The sequence below is a fragment of the Anastrepha ludens genome, chromosome 3, assembly GCF_028408465.1.
Source record: "Anastrepha ludens isolate Willacy chromosome 3, idAnaLude1.1, whole genome shotgun sequence".
Taxonomy (NCBI): Eukaryota; Metazoa; Arthropoda; class Insecta; order Diptera; family Tephritidae; genus Anastrepha; species Anastrepha ludens.
The window spans coordinates 32,451,265-32,471,702 of record NC_071499.1 but is presented as its reverse complement, the minus strand read 5'-3'; the positions used below and the strand labels follow the sequence as shown (position 1 = coordinate 32,471,702).

General features: G+C 38.6%; 1 protein-coding gene across 5 annotated transcripts in view; it reads left to right on the top strand.

The window, feature by feature from the left end:
• LOC128857347 (AMP deaminase 2) overlaps positions 1-18,159 on the top strand; it is a 77,553-nt gene extending 59,394 nt beyond the window's left edge. For all 5 annotated transcript variants that reach the window (XM_054093063.1, XM_054093062.1, XM_054093064.1 and 2 more), the window contains 9 exons: positions 9,211-9,326; positions 9,404-9,498; positions 9,556-9,681; positions 12,834-13,164; positions 13,478-13,641; positions 15,223-15,513; positions 15,607-15,901; positions 15,968-16,078; positions 17,747-18,159. In XM_054093063.1, the coding sequence (XP_053949038.1) occupies positions 9,211-9,326; positions 9,404-9,498; positions 9,556-9,681; positions 12,834-13,164; positions 13,478-13,641; positions 15,223-15,513; positions 15,607-15,901; positions 15,968-16,078; positions 17,747-17,911 (1,694 nt within the window). In that variant the 3' untranslated portion in view covers positions 17,912-18,159. The remainder of the gene's footprint in view (positions 1-9,210; positions 9,327-9,403; positions 9,499-9,555; positions 9,682-12,833; positions 13,165-13,477; positions 13,642-15,222; positions 15,514-15,606; positions 15,902-15,967; positions 16,079-17,746) is intronic.
• Positions 18,160-20,438: the final 2,279 nt, after the last annotated feature.

Sequence of the window (20,438 nt, the reverse complement as noted above, 5' to 3'; positions counted from 1 at the left end):
TTGTCTAATATTTTTCTTAGAAATGCTTACACTTCAGAATTCGCTTGAACCAATTTTCAAAGCACTTTTGCTACTCGGAAGTGGACACCTCCAAAACGAGCTGTTTAAGCCTTTCAGATGGCGCGATCGGTCATACCGTTAGGTGGCTGCCGTATCGGCATCAGCCACTGTAAACCAATAGATGACTGCCGTGTATAAGCGACGTCAGACTCTGTTGCACAAAAAGTGGCTGCCGTATATAGACCGCGTCCAGCACCACGTGACTTCCGCATGTACCCGGCACCAGTCGCCAAAGGTCAAGGCTGCAGCAGCTTCTTCACGCTTCTGGAAACCTTTGACCTCGCATTTTATTTTTGATGTTCGGTATAAAAAATAAAACATTAGGTGTCAAATCAGTGCTGTAAAACGGATGATCCATTAATTCGATCTTTTGAGTGCTCTAAAGCCCTCGTGTGTGAGCCGATACGTGAGAGCTCGCATTGGCTGGGTGAAGAGTGACTCGCATTCGGCGCTTGGTTTTCCTTAATTCTTCGAAAACTTCTAGCAAACAAATGGTTGTTTACCACTCTGAATTGCCTGTTTCAAGTTTCTCTAGTGGATACAACCGCTCCGGCTCAGGAAGTATTCGATGCGGTACCAGCTGGGGTCTGCTACCTCCCCTCAGTTGGAGAGATCAGGTGGAGAAAGACTTGGTTTCACTTGGTGTATCCAACTGGCACCGATTACATGACATTCTGGCATTACAAATTGACGCACAGCACCGATTTTTTCTGGCACAATAACCGTTTTTGGACAACTTTGACGAAATTCATCCTGGAAGGATCAACGACCACGCTGGTACTTGTTGTACTAGCGTTTCACAGTGGCTAAGTGTGGTTCTCGAACGATCGAAGTAAGTGGATCAATGCGTTCCTCTCCACGTCGAAAGTCGTAATAAATCGTCGCAGGAAAATTTTCACGAGTTAATTCCATCTTTTGGACGTAATTAAATTTTCAACTCGCTGAAAAAAGAAGAAATAAAGCTCGTAAGTGAAAACGTTATATGCTAAAAGATACCAAACTTTTCGATAAAAATATCGAATTCCAGCTAATCACATGTAGTTCTGCATAAAATATGCTACGCAAAATATGAAAGGCAACCCTCGTATTGTTATTCTATGTTCTTTTTTTTTTTTTTTTTGTTGAAAATCAAGTGTAGTTTTTGTTCGTTAGTCTGCGTCAGTAAGCTTATCAGTTTATGTCATTATACGTAACAATTTATTTATTACTAAATACACATATTTACATACAAAATGTAGGTAGTTAATGAAGTAGAAACGAAGTATATAGAGTGGCGCCCATTTTACACATCATTCCTTATTAAACAGCCTTCTTAAGAAAACCTAGTAACCTGGATAATATATTTTATACATTTACGTAGGTCACTGTTTTTTGCGAGCCTAAAACAATGCGTTTCATAACTATAGCACAAAGATTTTTTGACCGTTTTTTATTTGTTTCGTATTTAGAATATTTCGGCGGCCTACGTAGCCGAATCGGTTGGTGCGTGACTACCATTCGGGAGTACGTAAGATCGCATCTCCGTTCATGTAACACCAAACTGATAGGACAAGTTTTTTCTAATAGCGGTCGCCCCTCGGCAGACAATGGCAAACCTCCGACTGTATTTTTGCGATGAAAAAGTTCCTCATAAGAACCATTTGCCGTTCGAAGTCGGCTTAAAATTGTAGGTCCCTCCATTTGTGGAAAAACATCATGTCGCACGCCTCAAAATTCGAGGAGGAGGAGCTCGGCCAAACACCTAACAGAAACCTGTGCGCCAATTATTAATATTTTGTTTTTATTATAATTTTTTTTTTTTTGTGAAAATATAGTTCATCATACTACAAAAATTATAAAAATCCAAGTTTAAAACTTTTTTCAATTAGAAAGAATCGACAAGAAAAAAAAATCGGCAAAATTTAATCAAAATTTAAAATTTATAAGTTAGATTGCCCATTGTTTCAGATTGCCCATAGAATTTTGGTAAAATATAGAGCAAGTGTTGATTTTTGATTATTTTTTTCATTGGCGATCTTGTACATTTTCTCCATATAACGAAGGGTCGAAAATTAATCATCCAATTTAGTTTTCAAATATATTTTTTACTGAATGAAAAAAAAAATATTATTTTGAATGGTGGAAATCGTTTGACCTCCATTTGCGCTCCATTGCTTGTCTTGCTTTCGTACTGCGGCTGTCTAGTTCACAGATGTCAAAGATGATTGAAGTACGACGCCATTTGCAAAAAGTATAAATCTTCCGGCGACATTGAATCAGCTGATAGAATTCACAATTCAGGTATTTTTTTGCGATTGCTCTCCGCCGACATTTCAAGAGGGCCAAATTATCTTTCTTTATAATCCATTTGTTTTATGGAACGAATTCTTGTATGCACCACTTTTCGTATATCAAACTAAGGGTTTGAGTTCGACTGAGAGGATGAGCATCAAGACTGGACGGGACTCTTTTAGTGAGTACTGTGCGTTCATGTAGACAATTGTGGATTTGAACATAATTATTTCCGACCTAGCTGAAGTTGCTGGCCATAGTGTAGATCTCAAATAAGGTTTCTACAGTCCAGTTCACTTGATTAGAGGTAGTAACCAAATAATTACAAATATAGGAAGTTTTTGTTTTTAATTTATTATTTAAAGCTTGGTAGTTTGTGCTGCCTCCTTGTTTATAAATTACTGCGTAAATCCGTTGATGAATGGATTTTTACAGAATCTCCAGATAACCTAATGAAATTTCATTCCAGGCTGTTTTAATGATTCGAATTGAAGCATTTTTGTCTTCAAATTGCTGCCCTTTCTCATAAGCGTTATGAGCAAGCCGTCTCCATGTATTTTTAATAATGTTGATATCTGGTGAATACGGTAACCACCAGAGATGATATCACAAAAATCATCAAATTCAAAGAGAAGTTCAGGATTGAACTGGGTGATATGCTAAACTGGAGTAGACCTGCATTTGAAAGGAAACTCCAGGAGTGTACCCTGTACTGGTACACAGATGGCTCGAAGACACCACAAGGCGTAGGCGCTGGAATATATGGCTCCACATCCAAGCTTTCAGTGCCGATGGATAGTTTTCCAAGCATCTTCCAAGTGGATATGTATGCCAACTGTCTATGTGCCGAGATAAACTTAGACAGACATTTCCGGAATGAGCGAATCGCCATTCGAAGCGACAGTCAGGCGGCATTCAAGGCTCTTACAGCTTGTGAGATTAAGTCCTCACTGGTACTAGAGTGTATCGAGAAACTAAATCCACTAGCAACGCACAATCGTATCCAGCTCAGGCAGGCCCTAGGATGCATTGGCGAGAGAGGCAGTGACCTCTCCATTAATAGGACCCTAGGCCTTCTTTGCTATGGGACAACACACCCAAACTTAGGAGTGCAGAGCTAAGGCTGAGCATTTTCTGGCACCAAACTATGGGGCCAGGCGAAAGGCTTACTGGGGGTTGGGGCACAACCAAAAGTGGTTTAAAAGACACATAACCCTCCCCAAGGATAAACTGTGAATACTCACGTGCATTCCCACAGGTCATTGCAGACTGGTAAATTTTATGAGTAAATAGACCTTGGATTCAATTTTGATAAATGTGTAGGGACAATTTTTATTAACAAAATGAATAATTTTTTTCTTATTGAATTATGGTTATATTTTACTTGCAAACTACCATTTGGAAGTATCCAGCTTCGAATCTCCGTACATGAAACACTAAACTTTTTTCTAATAGCGGCCCCGCCTCGGCAGGCAATGCCAAACCTCCGTGTGTATTTTGGCCATGAAAAAGCAGTTCGGAGCCGCCTCCCTCCATTTGTGGTACAACAATAAGACGCACAGCAAAAATAGGAGGAGCAGCTCTGCGAAACACCCAAAAAGGGTCTGTGTCAGCAAAAAAGAACCGCGATTATTCATGAAATATGAAAGATATATATTTAAAATTTTTTTATATGAAAGTATGTACAAAACTACGAGTCGCAATTACTCAATAAGTCGTGTAGTCTTCATCGTTGTCGGGTGTAGCCCGGCATCTTCTTCATGCTTTGAACCAGTTTTTCTGCGTAGCTCGTCGACAAAAAGGACTAGATTTTGCGAAGTTGACGCACGAGTTGCTTTAAATCGTGGACTATCTTTTCGACAAGATGCGTTTTCATAATTCCCCACACATGTACGTCTAGGGACTGGGAAGGCCAGCCCATTACTGTGACGCCATTTTCTTGTTTAGTTGTTTTTCAATGTGTTATTCTGAGAGCAGTGGTTTTGATGATGTGGGACGGTGGGATATGTTCGCCTCCTTCAGTCGACGCTCGATGGTGCTGATACTCACATCTAATCCCTTTTTAGTAAGAACTGATCGTGCTTGGCGTAGTCATAATGAAGGGTCCCGCTTAAAAAGTTGGACGATCACTTTATCCTGCTTTTTTGTCGTCACTCGCTTCAAGCCGCGCTCGGAAAAGTCATCAACATTTTTGTACAACTTACACCGCTGATTCCACAGCACAACAAACTTTTTTAATTACTTTTGCAGTCGCGGCGTAAGGTAATTTCGGCCCTTGCGTGCATAAAAATACCGCCTCAAAACGCTTCGCGTACTTCTCACTCATTTTTGTTTGTTTGCGTTTACGGGAAAGTTTCGTACGACACTAACCTGAGTTAGCACTGACGTCGTAGCCCTTGAGTGGGACTATTACGGAGCAAAAAGCAGAACGAAATATATCTTGAAGTTACAAAAAAAAACCGTGTTTTTTCTTCTGACACAGACTGTATATATAAATAATAGGATTGGGCATTTCGAACCACCACTAAATTGCACTATCAGTAAGTAGTAAAAATAGGGGTTTCGTTATCACCAAGTCTTCAGTTTTTCAGTGTTTTAACTATCCACTTATCGCATTAATGATTTAGTGCACTATGCCCAACCCTGATAAATAGAAACTGCTATAAAAAAGTTTTTATTTGATTTAAAAAAATATGTAGTGTTTTTAGTGTGGCAGAACGCTTTTTTATTCAAGTTTCCGCGATTTTTGAAATTAAAAAGTTGGCAACACTGGTTATGGAAGTGTCGTATAATATAAAAATCTAACAGGATTATTTGTTAGCTTAGTTTACGCTACACTTGTCCATAAGCAGGCAGCCGCTGATAGTGAAAATCTAAGCTAATTTTTTTAGTAGCTAACTCGCCTGTATAAATCGCTATCAGATTATATATATTTTTCTTTTTTAGCACAGCCACATTTAGTGCTGAAATTTACAAAATTTAAAGTACGTATGCACCATCATCCATCCACTTGTAAATACCAACAAAGTGCCGGCAGCTAAACGCCCTTGAATAGAGTATATTTGTTAGCCGTGACCTTTACGAGGGCAGATTGCCGGTCGCGCTGTACTATATTTAACTTGTTTTTATGTGTATTTTTTTTTTTTGTTAACTAAGTATTTTTAAGCCGCTACTCACGCTATTCAATTCAATTGAAAGCCCTTTGTTTTACTGTTACCGTTTTTTGTGTGTGCTTTTCACTTTTTTCACCCCTGCGATGCGCTTAATCTACTTAGCGTTTATTCTAGGCGTATATACAGTATCAGGTCAAAGAATTACGAATAGCAGGGGAATATTACGAACTTTTAACATCGACCAGCAATAAAAAGGAATATATTTAACGGCACTTTCCAGCACATCTCTAATAGTTTAATTTAAAATTATTACCATAGCCCCAGCTGCTAGTTGTCTTATTCCTGCAATGAAATTATTTATAATTATATTTCATACAAATAGGTAGGTAGGTAGGTAGGTAGGGAAAGTGGTTGTCGGTTGACACACCTAGGCCTGATGTAGGCCCATTGTGATACCACCAGGGCTGTCCCCTCTCCTCACTCTACATTGTCCTCATTGAACCAACCTGTGGCTTTAACATATCTAACAAGACTTGTTAGTTTTATATTGGCTACTTCTGCCAAATTATTCAGGGAACTTTTACCTAAAATATAGAACCTTCTCCTATCCAGAGCCATGCACCCGCATAGAAAGTGTTCTATAGTCTCTTCTGATATAGTCAGTCGTTATAGGGCGCTCCCAGTCTACTGGCATGCCTGCCAATCAGACACTGCCCTGTTGGGACTCCGAGAAGATTTCTCATGTTTTTCCTGTTTAGTTTTAACAGTCGATTTGTGCGGCCCATGTTCTATTCCGACCACGTCATTCTACTAGTTGCACAGGTCAGGGACTGAGACCATAGCCTGTTGGCAGCTCTGATAGTGTGTTTATCTATAAGCATCTTACAACTTGCTAAAGGTATAGGTATGCTTTCATATAAATAAATAAATTTAAAAAAATATTGGGCACTTTCTAAATTCATCTCCAAATTTAACTTCTTGAGGCGATTAGCGATGCTTGTTATTGCTAAGTGACAAGTTTCACTATCGCGCTCCTTTGGACTTTCAGGCCGGTGAAGCGTCTTCCAAGCCTAGATCTATGCTACACATAAAGCAGTAAAAACGATAAGACTAATGAACTTACCTCCGGCTAACCTTACGATTTCTCTTGTGACCAAGCAGCAATTAAAACACTAGCCTCAGCGCGCATTAATTCGAGATGTGTTAAAGATTGCAGTAGGTCGCTCTCGCTTATCCAACAACACACTTTGTTGGGTCGCCGGCCACTTTAGAGTGTGGGAAAATGAAACAGCGCGTGAGTGTTCAAGGAAAGGCTCTGAGGTGCGACTTTCAGTTAGTAGTAGCGGACATAAGCATTCCTCTAAACGAATTGTACACTGCGATTGACTTGAGCGTAATTGCGGAAACCAATAGAAGGTGGTCTCTGACTACTAACCGCAGAGTCTCCAACGCGCTCTGGCCAAAATTGAATTTCAAAAGGACAAAATGTCTGCTTGGATTCAACAGATTAACTATCAGCGTCCTCACAGGTGTTCTAATGGCTCACTCCACTATTGGCACCCTAGCCAGTAGAATGGGTGTGCCTCACAATGACTTCTGCAGAAGTTGTAGGGGTGAAGAAGAAATTGAGTCGCTACAGCACCTCCTCTGTGAATGGCCTGCAATCCAAAGAAGCCGTGCCAAATACCTGGGAAATTTGCAAATGCCTCATTGGAGGGACGAGTTACCTTCTTGCAAAGATCTAAGCGGTTTAAGCAACTTAGGGGATGGAAATCAAAAGCAGGTATCACAATGGGCCTTAGGGTCACCGAGTGTCTTGTCATAGACAAACAACTTGGCAACCTAACCTAATTAAAATGCATTAAAATTTAATCGTCCGAGCAATGAAATGTACTGGCACGAGAGGAGCAAAATAGAGCGCGAAGTTGGTGATTGTTTCGCAGTTCATTGAAAATGCACAGAATTGATCATTTCTGGTCGTTCCATGGAAATTTAGCAATAAGTTGAAAATTAGCATTGAGAATGTATTGGACCAAGTGCATTCTTTGCTCATCGGAATGCACTTTCCCAAGTTTTTTAAGAGGTTATACAGAGGTGCGTCGTCAGAGACCCGAAAAAATTAAGATTTTCAAAATTTTTTTTTTGCTAGTCAGTTGCTTTATTTTACAAAAATAAAAACACAGCATTAATACATCATTTTTCGACTTGACTTTAGTAAAATTTCACAAAAAAAAAAAAAAAAATTAGTAATTGTAAAATTTATCGCTGTTTGTGTGGAGCCCACTTCCCCAGAAGTCCTTTTCGGTGATCATCACAAGTCCTTGGAGATTCATCTAAAATCAATCGGATAAGAGAAAGTAGTTTTAATAATAGATAATCTTGTGCCTGTTCGAAGCTTTTTTTTAAAATTAATAATATGGCGGCCTAAAGAAATATTTTTCAGATTTTCGAGAAAAAACCGACAATTTGTTTAAAAAAAATCGATGAGGCACGAGTTTTTTATGTTTTTCAAAAGCAGTATAAATTTTATTGAAATCTACCAAGGATAAAATTTTCAGATTATCGAGAAAAAAGCCGACAATTAATTGTTTAAAAAAATCGAAATTAAAAAAAAAAAATCATTCGATTAGGCACGAGCTTTTTATGTTTTTCAAAAGCATTATAAATTGTATTGAAATCTTCCAAGCGATTTTGAAGTTACAGTGAGCACCAGTTCAAAAAACAAAGTTTTGAGAAAAACGCATTTAAATTTTTGCTATCGACTCCGGAGCGCCCTTTGTTAATTGTTGAATAACTCGAAAAGTATTTGTCGGATTCACTTCAAATATTCACACAATATTTTTAAGATGTTATACTTAAAAAAAATGCAAAGAAAAAAATATATTTTTTAGAAAATTCTGGCTACCCTTAACCCCTTAATAGAAATGCAGCACTAACTCATCACTGAATGTGGGTGTTTCACTTTTGGAAAAATACAATCAGTGATAAAGCGTCCCATGTTTCTTTTCCAATTGTAATTTGCGGCCTCCGTCAAGGCTTCAAGACAGCTTTCGTCGTTCAATATGAGTTTTAAGAAGCAATTCTATGAGAATCTTAGTTTGTTTTTCTTTACAAATGTTAATACACATTCTTTTCAACACTCTTACCTTATTCCAATAGGTCGGGTCGTAGTTTGTATGCGCGGTAGAGACCACAGTAGGGCCTTTATTAAGGTCTCATAAATGCCGACTTTTATAAGAAACTCTTACTGTTCGCAGTTCGTTGCACGGATACTGTACATATAGTAAATGTATATAGTATATAGAGCACATACATACATACTTACATGCATACGTAGTTATATGTGCATATGTATTGTGAATTTTACATATGTATGCAATTATATAGATGACACTGATTAGTGCAACAAATAAACATTTTGGTTTTTTTCTTTTTCTTTTTTACACTTATGACGTGCCACATCGTAATGTGTATGCGTGTGTGCGTAAAACTATTTTTGAAACGTAACGCGCAACGCATCAAATGCAATTTGTGATTTGTGATTATAAAATCCACACGTAATGACTTGAAAACAAAAACCAACCAACCATCAAAATAAATACGCAAATGCAATTACGTATATGGAATTCACGACTACACACATACACACTCGCATCTACAACTGGGCCACATACGCCACTATCTTCATCTACACCACCATCCGACACCTGACACCCCGACACCCCACTCAATTGGCGCACTCTCTCTCTCGTGTAATCGTATGTAGACCATCCCATACATCCGCCAACTAACAAGTCCGACCCATGGGGATTGGAGTTTCCACCCGATAATGAATATGCTATCAAAAGTATTAATGGTGTCTTCCACGTCTACAAGGATAAGGTGAGTGCGTAATGCGATGGATATTTGTCGATGGTTTTGCTTAATTAATTTCTTTTTCGATCTGCCTACTTTGACAGGAATGCACAGAAAAGGTTAAGTGCGAATATCCAAATCTCAAGGAGTTTGTCAACGATATGCAGGTGATGTGCAATATGATCGTCGATGGACCGCTGTGAGTTGGTTACTCTAATTTGGTATTACAATTTTAAATATAATTTTTTTTTTGCAGCAAATCATTTTGTTATCGCCGTCTTTGCTATCTCTCATCGAAATTCCAGTTGCATGTGCTCCTGAATGAGCTGCGCGAGTTAGCTTCACAGAAGGCGGTACCACATCGAGATTTCTACAACATCAGGTGCGTATTAATTAGGTTATGCTATGATTTTGATGCTTGTGATAGAGTCGTTGCAAAAGTACGCAGGTCGACAATTTCCATGGTGTCATCGTCATTTTCGCTCTTTGTCCTCATCTTCCCCGTCCGTACTACGAAAAAAGAACCGTTGGCACCACCGCTTTGTTATTGTATTTCGATCAATGTCTGCCGCTTTTGCGAAATGGACATAGAAAGCTCAGAACATGTGCTTTGTGAATGTCCTGAGTTGGGCAGACAGAGACTTCATCACCTTGGTGGTATCGTAGTATCTCCATGCAATCTTTGGAACAACAAACCCAAAATTGTGCTAAAAATTTTAAAAATCCTAAAACTCTAGGGTTACCAAAATAGGCCTTTCACAATAGATCAGCTCTGGTCGCAGTGCGTAATGGCCTTCGTGTATCGAATTTTCTCTTTTCCATTCTTCATTTTGTAACGTTGTAAAGCAGTTGCGCGTTACCAAGCACCAGCTTTACCCCACTTAATCCACGGCAAACCCATTTACCACCTGGGCTGGCCTGGACTTTGGTACAACTACGTTCAGGATATTGAGGCAAGTTCAACGCCTACTTATCCAGAATTGAACCCGACAAGCTCAACATATATCCGGTATGTGAAGGCACCCCTCACGTTACTAACCACCTATCCACATGCCCCTTAATCTCACTCACCCCTCTTGGGCCTCCCGTTGGATAAGATAGACGCTGATGACCGGACATTGCTCCGTACTGGCAGGACTTGATGAACTGCTAAAACAGCAGCGGCAAGCAAACACAAAACGAATTTTTCAGATTTCGGTAGATTGTCATCTAGAAAAGATATCGAATAAAAAAAAAAGTTAAGTTATCACTTTTTAACCACCGTAGCCAAATGGGAGTTTGTACGTGACTACAACTCGGTAAGGCCCGAAATTGACGGTGTTCATGAACCACCAAGTGATGGAAAATGTTTTTTCTTATGACAGTTTTAACCCTCCGAGTATTTTCTGCTATGAAAAAGTTCCTCAAAAAGTCATCTGCCCTTCGCATAAAGCTGTATATCCCTAACAACAACTAACAAAGCATTTTTCAAGCCCTGAACCACCTCGGTATGGTCTGAGCTTTTCTAACGATGCGGACTTCATCTCTACAGTTGTGGCCAATCCCCATATTTTCGTAGGTGTAGGTATCTGTTTCGGAAACATAAAAAAAAAAAAAAAAAGGACCAAGTCCGGCGAGTACGGTTATATTTTAATATCCTGGTTCACTCCGTTCGGGAGTGACTCTTCCGTCGTACACGGTTCTGCGGTTCACGGTTCACATCTGCTATTTCGCGCAACATCGACCTTCGCCTCGTCCTCTGTGCGATGGTATCGGAGGCCAGCCATATTCCACTTCCGTGCAACAATGCAGACTTCACACATGAGTTGAATATTCGCAGTTTAGTGCGCCTGGGGATTTGCGAACTCGTCCATGCTGCATGCATTCGCTCGAACGCCGCCCTTGCTTTGTTTAGCCGGCAGTTCACATCTTCATTTGCTCCAGTCTGACGTGATAGTGCAGCGGAGGTGGCAGAAGCTTTCGATAAATTCCACCGGACACCCGTCAACCATTACAATTCTTGCTTTATTTTGGTTGACTTTCATAGCCTTTGTCTTGGCGATTTTGGCCTCCAGTCCGATGGTGCAGGATCAATTGGCTCATATTATGGTGGCAATATTACGGTGTTTTTTTTTGGCCAAAAATTAAGATATTTTCGTTAATTTCGTTTCGTTTATATTATATTGGGTGTCCAAAAAAGTCTTTTCGTATTTCTAATCAACCTTCAACTCATTTTTTTTTATATTTATAATGAACTTTATTAAACCAAATATGTACCATTTTGGTCGACCACCTTTTGCCATTTTTCTTCTAGAGACATTATTCCATCAGTATAAAACTTTTATGGTTTCTCGGCGAAAAACTGCGACAAGTAATTTTCACAGGCTTCTCTTGAAGCCAACTTTACTCCATTAAGGGAGTTCTGCATTGACCGAAACAAATGGTAGTCCGATGGTGCAAGGTTAGGGCTATATGGTGGATGAATCAAAACTTCCCAGTCAAGCTCTCCCAGTTTTTGCCGAGTCATCAAAGATGTGTGTGGCCTAGCGTTGTCCTGATGGAAGACGACGCCCTTTCTGCTGATCAGTTCTGGCCGTTTTTTTTCGATTGCTTGCTTCAATCTCATCAGTTGTTGACAGTAAAGTGTAGAATCAATCGTTCGAGCAGGCTGGAGCAGCTCATAGTGGATGATTCCTTCCTAACCTTTCGAGGCGTCAATCCTGGCTTTGCGACCATTTGTTGAGCTTCATCACCCTTGCACCATGATCTTTTTCGCACATTATTGTCGTGTTTGATCCACTTTTCGTCTCCTGTTACCATTCGGTTCAGAAATGTTTCGATTTCACTTTGTTTCAGCAAAGAATCGCAGATGTTAATTCGGTCCATTAAATTTTTCACAGACAATTCATGTGGTACCCAAACATCGAACTTCTTTTTGTAACCAGCCTTTTTTAAATGGTTCAAAACCGTTTGATGATGAATGTTTAGTGCCTTGGCGGTGTCATGGCAACTTATGTGACGGTCCTGGTCAATCTTTTCCATAATTTCATCGACTTTTTCAATGATAGGTCGACCGGAGCGAGGTGCATCTTTCACATCGAAATTTCCAGAACGGAAGCGAGCGAACCATTGTTGTGCTACACGAACTGATACATCATCGTCTCCGTAAAATTTCATTGGTGGCTTGCGTGGCATTCTTCCCTTTTTTATACAAAAATATCAAAATATAGCGAATTTCTTCATTATTTTCACTCGTTTTTGAACAGCTATGTATACCTTTTTTTCAACTTCTCCGAATTTCATTTTTTTTTGGTTAAATGAAGCTTAAAATGTCACCTTTCTAACACCATATGATATGATACAATGTGAGTTGGACATCTATTGACAAAATACGAAAGACTTTTTCGACTACCCAATATATTGAAAAGCATTAATAAAAAGGTTATTTATCTAATGAAATTTGCAATTAAATTCTTTGATATCTTTATTTTTATACAAATTTATTTTATAATAAAAACATAACCTCAATTACATTTATCCTACCTATCACTTTAGAAAAGTGGACACTCACATACACGCAGCCTCGTGCATGAATCAAAAACACCTATTACGCTTCATTAAGAAGACCCTTAAAAATAATGCTGATGAAATTGTGACAGTTACCAAAGGTCAACCAATGTCACTTAGAGATGTTTTCCAATCGATGAATTTGACCACTTATGATCTAACTGTGGATATGCTGGATGTGCATGCAGATCGGAACACATTCCATCGCTTCGACAAATTCAATTCCAAATACAATCCGATCGGCGAGTCGCGCTTACGTGAGGTCTTCCTCAAGACGGACAACTATTCGAATGGCAAATATTTTGCACAAATTATTAAGGTAAATGTAGATTTTGGTACGATTTATTTATTTGTAATTAAAAATATAAATTTCGGTTCGGAAAAAAATTGCATGGAATTGAATGAAATTTTTTGTTTTGAAAAGTGTTACATTTGAAACGTCGAAATAAAAAAAGCGACTTGATGTCACACTGTAATGAGAAAACCAAGTATGTAAACTGTTTAATATGACAGAATTGCCGCATATGGCTTTTCAAACCGAATTGGCATGCAAAAGGGAACCGATATTAAATGTAATGGCATTAACTTAGAAATAAGTTCCTTATTATTTCCTTTTTTTGCAATTTACGCAGGAAGTCGCTTACGATTTGGAAGAGTCAAAATACCAAAATGCGGAGTTACGTCTTTCCATTTATGGCAAATCACCGGACGAGTGGAAAAAGCTGGCTAAATGGGCCATCGATTACAACGTGCATTCAACAAATGTGCGCTGGCTGATACAAATTCCCCGACTTTAGTGAGTAAATTTTTATATTATATTATATTTATATAAAAATTAAATTAAAATAAAATAAAATAAAATAAAATAAAATAAAGTAAAATAAAATAAAATAAAATAAAATAAAATAAAATAAAATAAAATAAAATAAAATAAAATAAAATAAAATAAAATAAAATAAAATAAAATAAAATAAAATAAAATAAAATAAAATAAAATAAAATAAAATAAAATAAAATAAAATAAAATAAAATAAAATAAAACAAAACAAAACAAAACAAAATAAAATGAAATAAAATAAAATAAAATAAAATAAAATAAAATAAAATAAAATAAAATAAAATAAAATAAAATAAAATAAAATAAAATAAAATAAAATCAAATAAAATAAAATAAAATAAAATAAAATAAAATAAAAATTAATAAAAGAAAATAAAATAAAATAAAATAAAATAAAATAAAAATTAATAAAAGAAAATAAAATAAAACAAAATAAAATAAAATAAAACAATACACGGTGCCCATCCCCATGATCTCGAAATGGAATGGATAGACGCACAATAATCCAATTTATGGATGAAAAGAGGAAAGCTATTTTCTGAAACAGAAGTTTTCGCAATCGCTATCCAAGACCGAGTTATTCCAACAAGAAATTTCGGAAGGTCGATAGATGCCGAAGGTGCCGCATTTACGGCGAAACAATCGACCATGTAATTGCTGGATGTAGCGTACTTGCCCCCCGTGAATATGTCATGAGACATAACAATATAGCAAAGATCCTCCACCAACAAATTGCGATAAAACACGGTCTCTTACAAGCAGAAGTCTTGTATTTTAAATATGAACCAAAGCCAATATTGGAAAATGCAAATTTTAAACTGTACTGGGACAGATTTATTTCTACAGATCAAACTGCAGCTGCCAACAAACCTGACATCATCTTGTTCTACAAGATAAATAAAACAGTCGAAGTAAGTAACCGATATAGCGGTGCCCCTTAATCGCAACATCCGAAGCACATACTCCACTAAAATATCGAAGTATGCAGTTTTGGCCATAGAACTTAAACGGATTTACAAAGCGAGGGAAGTCAATATAATACCAATAATTATATCTTTCACTGGGTTAGTGCCTAGGCATCTAATCAAAAATTTGAAGAAGTATGACTGCCAACATTTTTTAGAAGACATGCAGAAGTCGACCATACTGGACGCATGTGCAATAGTTCGTAGATTTTTAAATATAATATGTAGGCAATAGCAATCGCATGAGCGTAGAACTTGGACTACGCTCCACCAGAGCACAATCCCTTGAAAATTTTATCCGGGATGTGTAATCTCCGGCAAATTAAGCTCAAATAAAAAATAAAAAAATAAAATTAAAAAAAAATTAAAAAAAATTTAAAAAAAATTTAAAAAAATAAATTAAAAAAAAAAAATAAAATAAAAGAAAAAAATAAAATTAAAATAAAATAGAAATAAAATAAAATAAAATAAAGCAATAAAATAAAAATAAAATAAAAATAAATAAATAATAAGTTATATAAAAATTTCGGCCAAACAATCTCGCAATCATCAATATCTATTTCCCTCTTTTTAGTGATATTTTCAAATCCAATAATTTGATGAATTCGTTCCAAAATATACTGGATAATATCTTTCTACCACTGTTCGAGGCCACAAGCCGGCCCAATGAACATCCAGAATTGCACCGTTTTCTCAATTATGTCATCGGCTTCGATTCTGTGGATGATGAGTCGAAACCGGAGAATCCCATTATCGATTTGGATATACTAACCCCCGAAGCGTGGAGTGAAGAGGAGAATCCGCCATACGCCTACTATATTTATTATATGTATGCGAATATGACGGTCTTGAATCAGTACAGAAAGTAAGTGGGCATTATTTTTTTCATTATTTGCTTTTTAATTAATTTATCCTCTAATAATTTTGTTTCCTTTTCCTTTTTTAATTCTTCCAATAGAGCGCGCGGCATGAACACCTTTGTTTTACGTCCGCATTGCGGTGAAGCTGGGCCCGTGCAGCATTTAGTTTGCGGCTACCTAATGGCTGAGAATATTTCTCACGGCCTGTTGTTGCGAAAAGTGCCTGTTCTGCAGTATTTATATTATTTGTCTCAGATTGGCATTGCCATGTCTCCGCTTTCTAATAATTCACTTTTCCTCAACTATCATCGCAATCCGTTACCAGAATATTTGGCACGCGGCTTGATTGTCTCACTCTCGACTGATGATCCATTGCAATTTCATTTCACAAAAGTAAGACTATTCTATTATATTACATTTGATTAAATATTAAAAAAACTCGCTCTATTTGTGTTTTAGGAACCTCTGATGGAGGAGTACAGCATTGCGGCGCAAGTGTGGAAGCTTAGCTCATGTGACATGTGTGAATTGGCGCGCAACAGTGTAATCATGAGTGGTTTTCCGCATAAGGTAAGTGTGAGCTGGACTGCAGCATCATTTTAAAAATCTAAATCCAATTTCTTTTGAGTTTGATTATTATGTTTGAGACCCTATGATCCACCGGGGGTGGCAGGAATTAAGAAGAAGCTTATGCTCAAACAAGTAATTGGTTTATTAAGGCTGCTTTAGCTTGTCCAGACGGCTGAGGGAAGTGTTTTAGGTGCGTTGTTGTTGTTGTAAAAAGACAAACATTCCTCATAAATGTTTGGGAAATGCTGCCAGAGTGACAGTCCTTAATCGGATATAAATGCAAGTCGTTTGGGTAACGTAGAACCGATTATAGGGAGAACCTGTTTGTCGTTTCCACGACAGTCGGTTCTACGTTACCGAAATGACCCGGCCTTATATCCAGCCAAGGACTGTCACTCCAGCAGCATTCCCTGTATGTAAGTATGGGGAATGTTTATGCTGCTACAACAACAACAACAACAACAAGCACCTGTTTGTAGTACGTGGGACTATATAATATACATTCAAACAATACAGGAGTAGAGATACAGAAGTTGTTGTTGTTGTTGTTGTTGTTGTTGTAGCAGTATCTTCGCCCTGTCAGTGTAGTGTAATTACCGGTCGTCTTCGTCTAGCTCATCTAACGGTAGGCCCAGGAAACTGGCAGTTTCGACGGGTTGGGTCCAGAGGGAGAGAGGTGTTAGATTAGTGGGTTTGATGGGGCATGTGAAGAGGTGGTTAGAGATACAAAAGTATTTGCCGCTGCCTTAAGGCAACTTGAGCTAGAACAGCTGCAGTTTACAAATAATGGTGCGCGTAAATCTTTTTTTATTTATGTAGTAAACATTTCTTCAAATATAAAATTCGATGATTAATTTTGTGCCATCTTGTATTTACTGTGTAACCTCTCTTAACGGACACCTCGATTAGCCGGATAACTCCCTTGAGCGGACATTTTTTTCTATACAGCAAAAATATCAGCTGCGAAAAATAAAAATACCTTGAATTATATGAACGTATGTGCCCTCGGTAGTCTAGCGTAAGTGCACTAGCCTGCTGTCCCAGAGGTTGTGGGTTCGAATCCCACGTAAAGCACGGTCCTCGCCCGTTTTCAAATATACCTACTTTCCCTGTTTCTAAAAAAAAAAAAAATCCTCAAACCCAAAAACCTTATCCTTTACATCCTTACTCTCGCACAATAGTCAGCGCATTATTAGCATTGTGGCTGCTAAAACAAGCAAACACAGTTACACAATGCATCAGTGGCGCGGGCAAGAGGAAGCGGGCGACCGCGTTAATAGCGCAGACACACGAAATTTAGCGAAGTCCTCAACCATCTGTGCTATCCTTCTGCCAGAAAAATGTGAGACACAGATGGCGCTTCTAGAAGTAAGAAAGCGTTGTGGGCATTCCGACTGCAAATAATGCGCTGACTTTTGTGCGGGAGTAAGGATGTAAAGGATAAGGTTTTTTGGTTTGAGGATTTTTTTTGTTTTTTAGCAACAGGGAAAGTAAGTAAATTTGGAAAAGTGCGAGGACCGTGCTTAACGTGGGACTCGAACCCGCAACCTCTGGGATGACAGGCTAGTGCGCTTACGCTAGACTACCAAGGCCGCTTATTATTTTATTATTTTCATCACGATGAGAATTCGATTTTTCTTAATGTTTGTCTCCATATTCTCTCCGTAGGTCAAACAACATTGGCTCGGCCCGAATTACACGCGTGAGGGTGTCGCTGGCAATGACATAACACGCACCAACGTGCCCGACATCCGTGTCGCCTATCGCAACGAAACGCTGCTGGACGAGTTGTCGAACATATTCAAGGTGCATGAGACTCCCAAGAGTGAGTAAGCTTGCTGCTGGATCAACGGGTACCGACGCCACAAGCGACAGCACCCGCACATATTTTACACTGAGCAACCAGAAGTATAATCCAATTGTGGTGCCATGGCGATGTAGTCATCATCTTCTCATGAATTTATGTAACCTTCTTGAGGCTTTTTTCTACTACATTTACCACTAAATTACAACTACAACTACAACTACTACTATTACTATAACCACTACTAATAAACTACATAGAATTGTTTCTAATCGTACATACAGGGTATCTGTTTTTTTGTCCCCCCCCCCCCAAGCGAAAGTAAAGGGTGACTAGATAGAAAGGATAGTTTTTTCAATTGTTATGTTTGAGTAACTGGCAATGCTACCAATGACATTTATATCTAAATTTAGGTTTGACTTTTCATTATGCCTCGTTTCAAGCTCGTGGAGACTGAGGAAATCATAAAAATCAATATTGAAATACCGGCTCAGTTGTAATTACGAATATTCGGATTTCTCGGAGGCGACCAATTTTTAGCGTAGCGGCTATGTTAACAACCAAATTTGCCTTTATTGGGGCGAATACAAACCACGAGTGTTGGACTGCCAATCATCAAAGCATCTAAAATACGGTTTAAGGCGTGGCGGCATCATCGGAACTTGTTCTTTTGATATAAGGAGGGTGCAGACACTGTTATCGTCAATGGCTCCAAGCAGATGACGCTACATACCGTACAAGCGACGCCACGCTCAAAGTTGCGAAACAGGAATTTGACGACTGGATCATCTCACGGCGAGTGTTCATCAATTTGTCGCCGCAATCATGCGATTTTTGATACCTCACTCTTGGGCTGCGTCAAGTTCTTAGTCAACACTAAGAAGCCAAGAAGCCATCCAATTTAAACGAGCTTGAGCCCAACATTCGAGTCACTATAACCAGAACAACGCCGCAAATTTGGATCGAGTCATCAAAAACTGAATCGACCGCTTGAAGATCTGCCAAGGAAGCAGATACGGTCATTTCTATGACGTGCTATTCCTTACATAACAGCACGAAAGTCGCTTGAAAATACAGCCTGAATTAATTTGGTATCTCACATAGTTGTTTATTTATTTCAATTTTATTTTTTCTATTGTTCTTATCTGGTCACTCTTTACGAAATAAGATACTTATATACATGTGGCGGTCATACCAGCCACTATAACCACCGCGTGTTATTCACTATAGCCACTCTGTAGCCATATCCATCAGAATCGAGTTTCGCTTGTTTTAGGTCCTCTCATCAAATTGGATAGAAAGGAGACAATTTAGAGGACAAGGTAACTGAATAAAAATATCAAAGAATTGGTCGCGGAATGATTTATCTGACCCTCAATCAACAAAGCTTGTCGTAGTTGGGCAAAATCTTGCATTGGCGGCCAGCGAAATAAGATTCAGCGACATGTGTGTGACCAACCAAAAAACGAACGAAATATTCTCATCAATCTGGTGTCTCTCTTAAAATGTCAAATCGCTTCAATCAATACTTGACCTATCATAGGTCGATTCACTAGATAACTTGAAGTTGTTCTATTATACGATCACTCTGAAGATACGGTACCCTCATACACTATCGCCGCACTGCTGATTTCAAAAGATGCGCCTGGTGTCAGATAACGTGCCGCACTTTGAATCGCACCTGTTCCAGTCGCATTCAACTCTTCTCTTACGATGCCTCCAAATACTTCTAGATGGGAAAATTTTATTGTGAGAGATAAGAGAGACGGGGCAAATGTCTCTCTGCATATGCCATCAGAACGCTTTTCGTAAGTGGTAAATTTGGTGGCAGGTTTGGTTGTAATAATCAGCAGGTTCTGTAATTCCCTTCCGAGTAAATTACAATCAAATTCACTATGAATCCGACAATAGGTATTCTGTGTTTCACTCCCAGAGTCAGATCTAAGACATCGCTTCCAAAAACATTAACAAATGTTCATTCATAACTACTAATAAACTTGCGGGTGTATTCACTTCTATTGTTGTTGTCTGAGCTACCCCGGGCTGTGTAGTAGGCGTTGGCGCCACAGCATAAGATCCAGGGACAGCTACTCCGTCGACAGTGTATGAAAGGCGCATTCACTTTTAGCTTTGCGGGCCGTCCCCTCCTCACCCGAAGATATGCGTAGGCTAAAATGGCTTCTTGCTCTCCTCGGCGAGTAGAAATTTTTGCCAATACTGCGACTAGATTCCGCATCATGAAATGTAAAAGGGAGAGGATACAAGCCCTTTCTTCAGATAGGACATAAGTCCGACCATAATTCTCATCGACACATTTAGGGTCTTACACACGTGGAGCTTCCAGGTCTGCCACCTTTTCATCGGGCAGGGGACTGAGTGCTTTCGGCATGTCCGCAGAGATAACAGATTCGACAGTTGCCGAAAGGCCAGAATCGCCTGAGCTGGTTGTTGGAGCTGTGCAACTCCAGTTGGGGTATTCTCTTTTAAATCATCCCTTTTTATTGCGACGAGCGTAAGGGTCAGCAAGTTCATTGTGGCAATGCCCCCAATACAGAA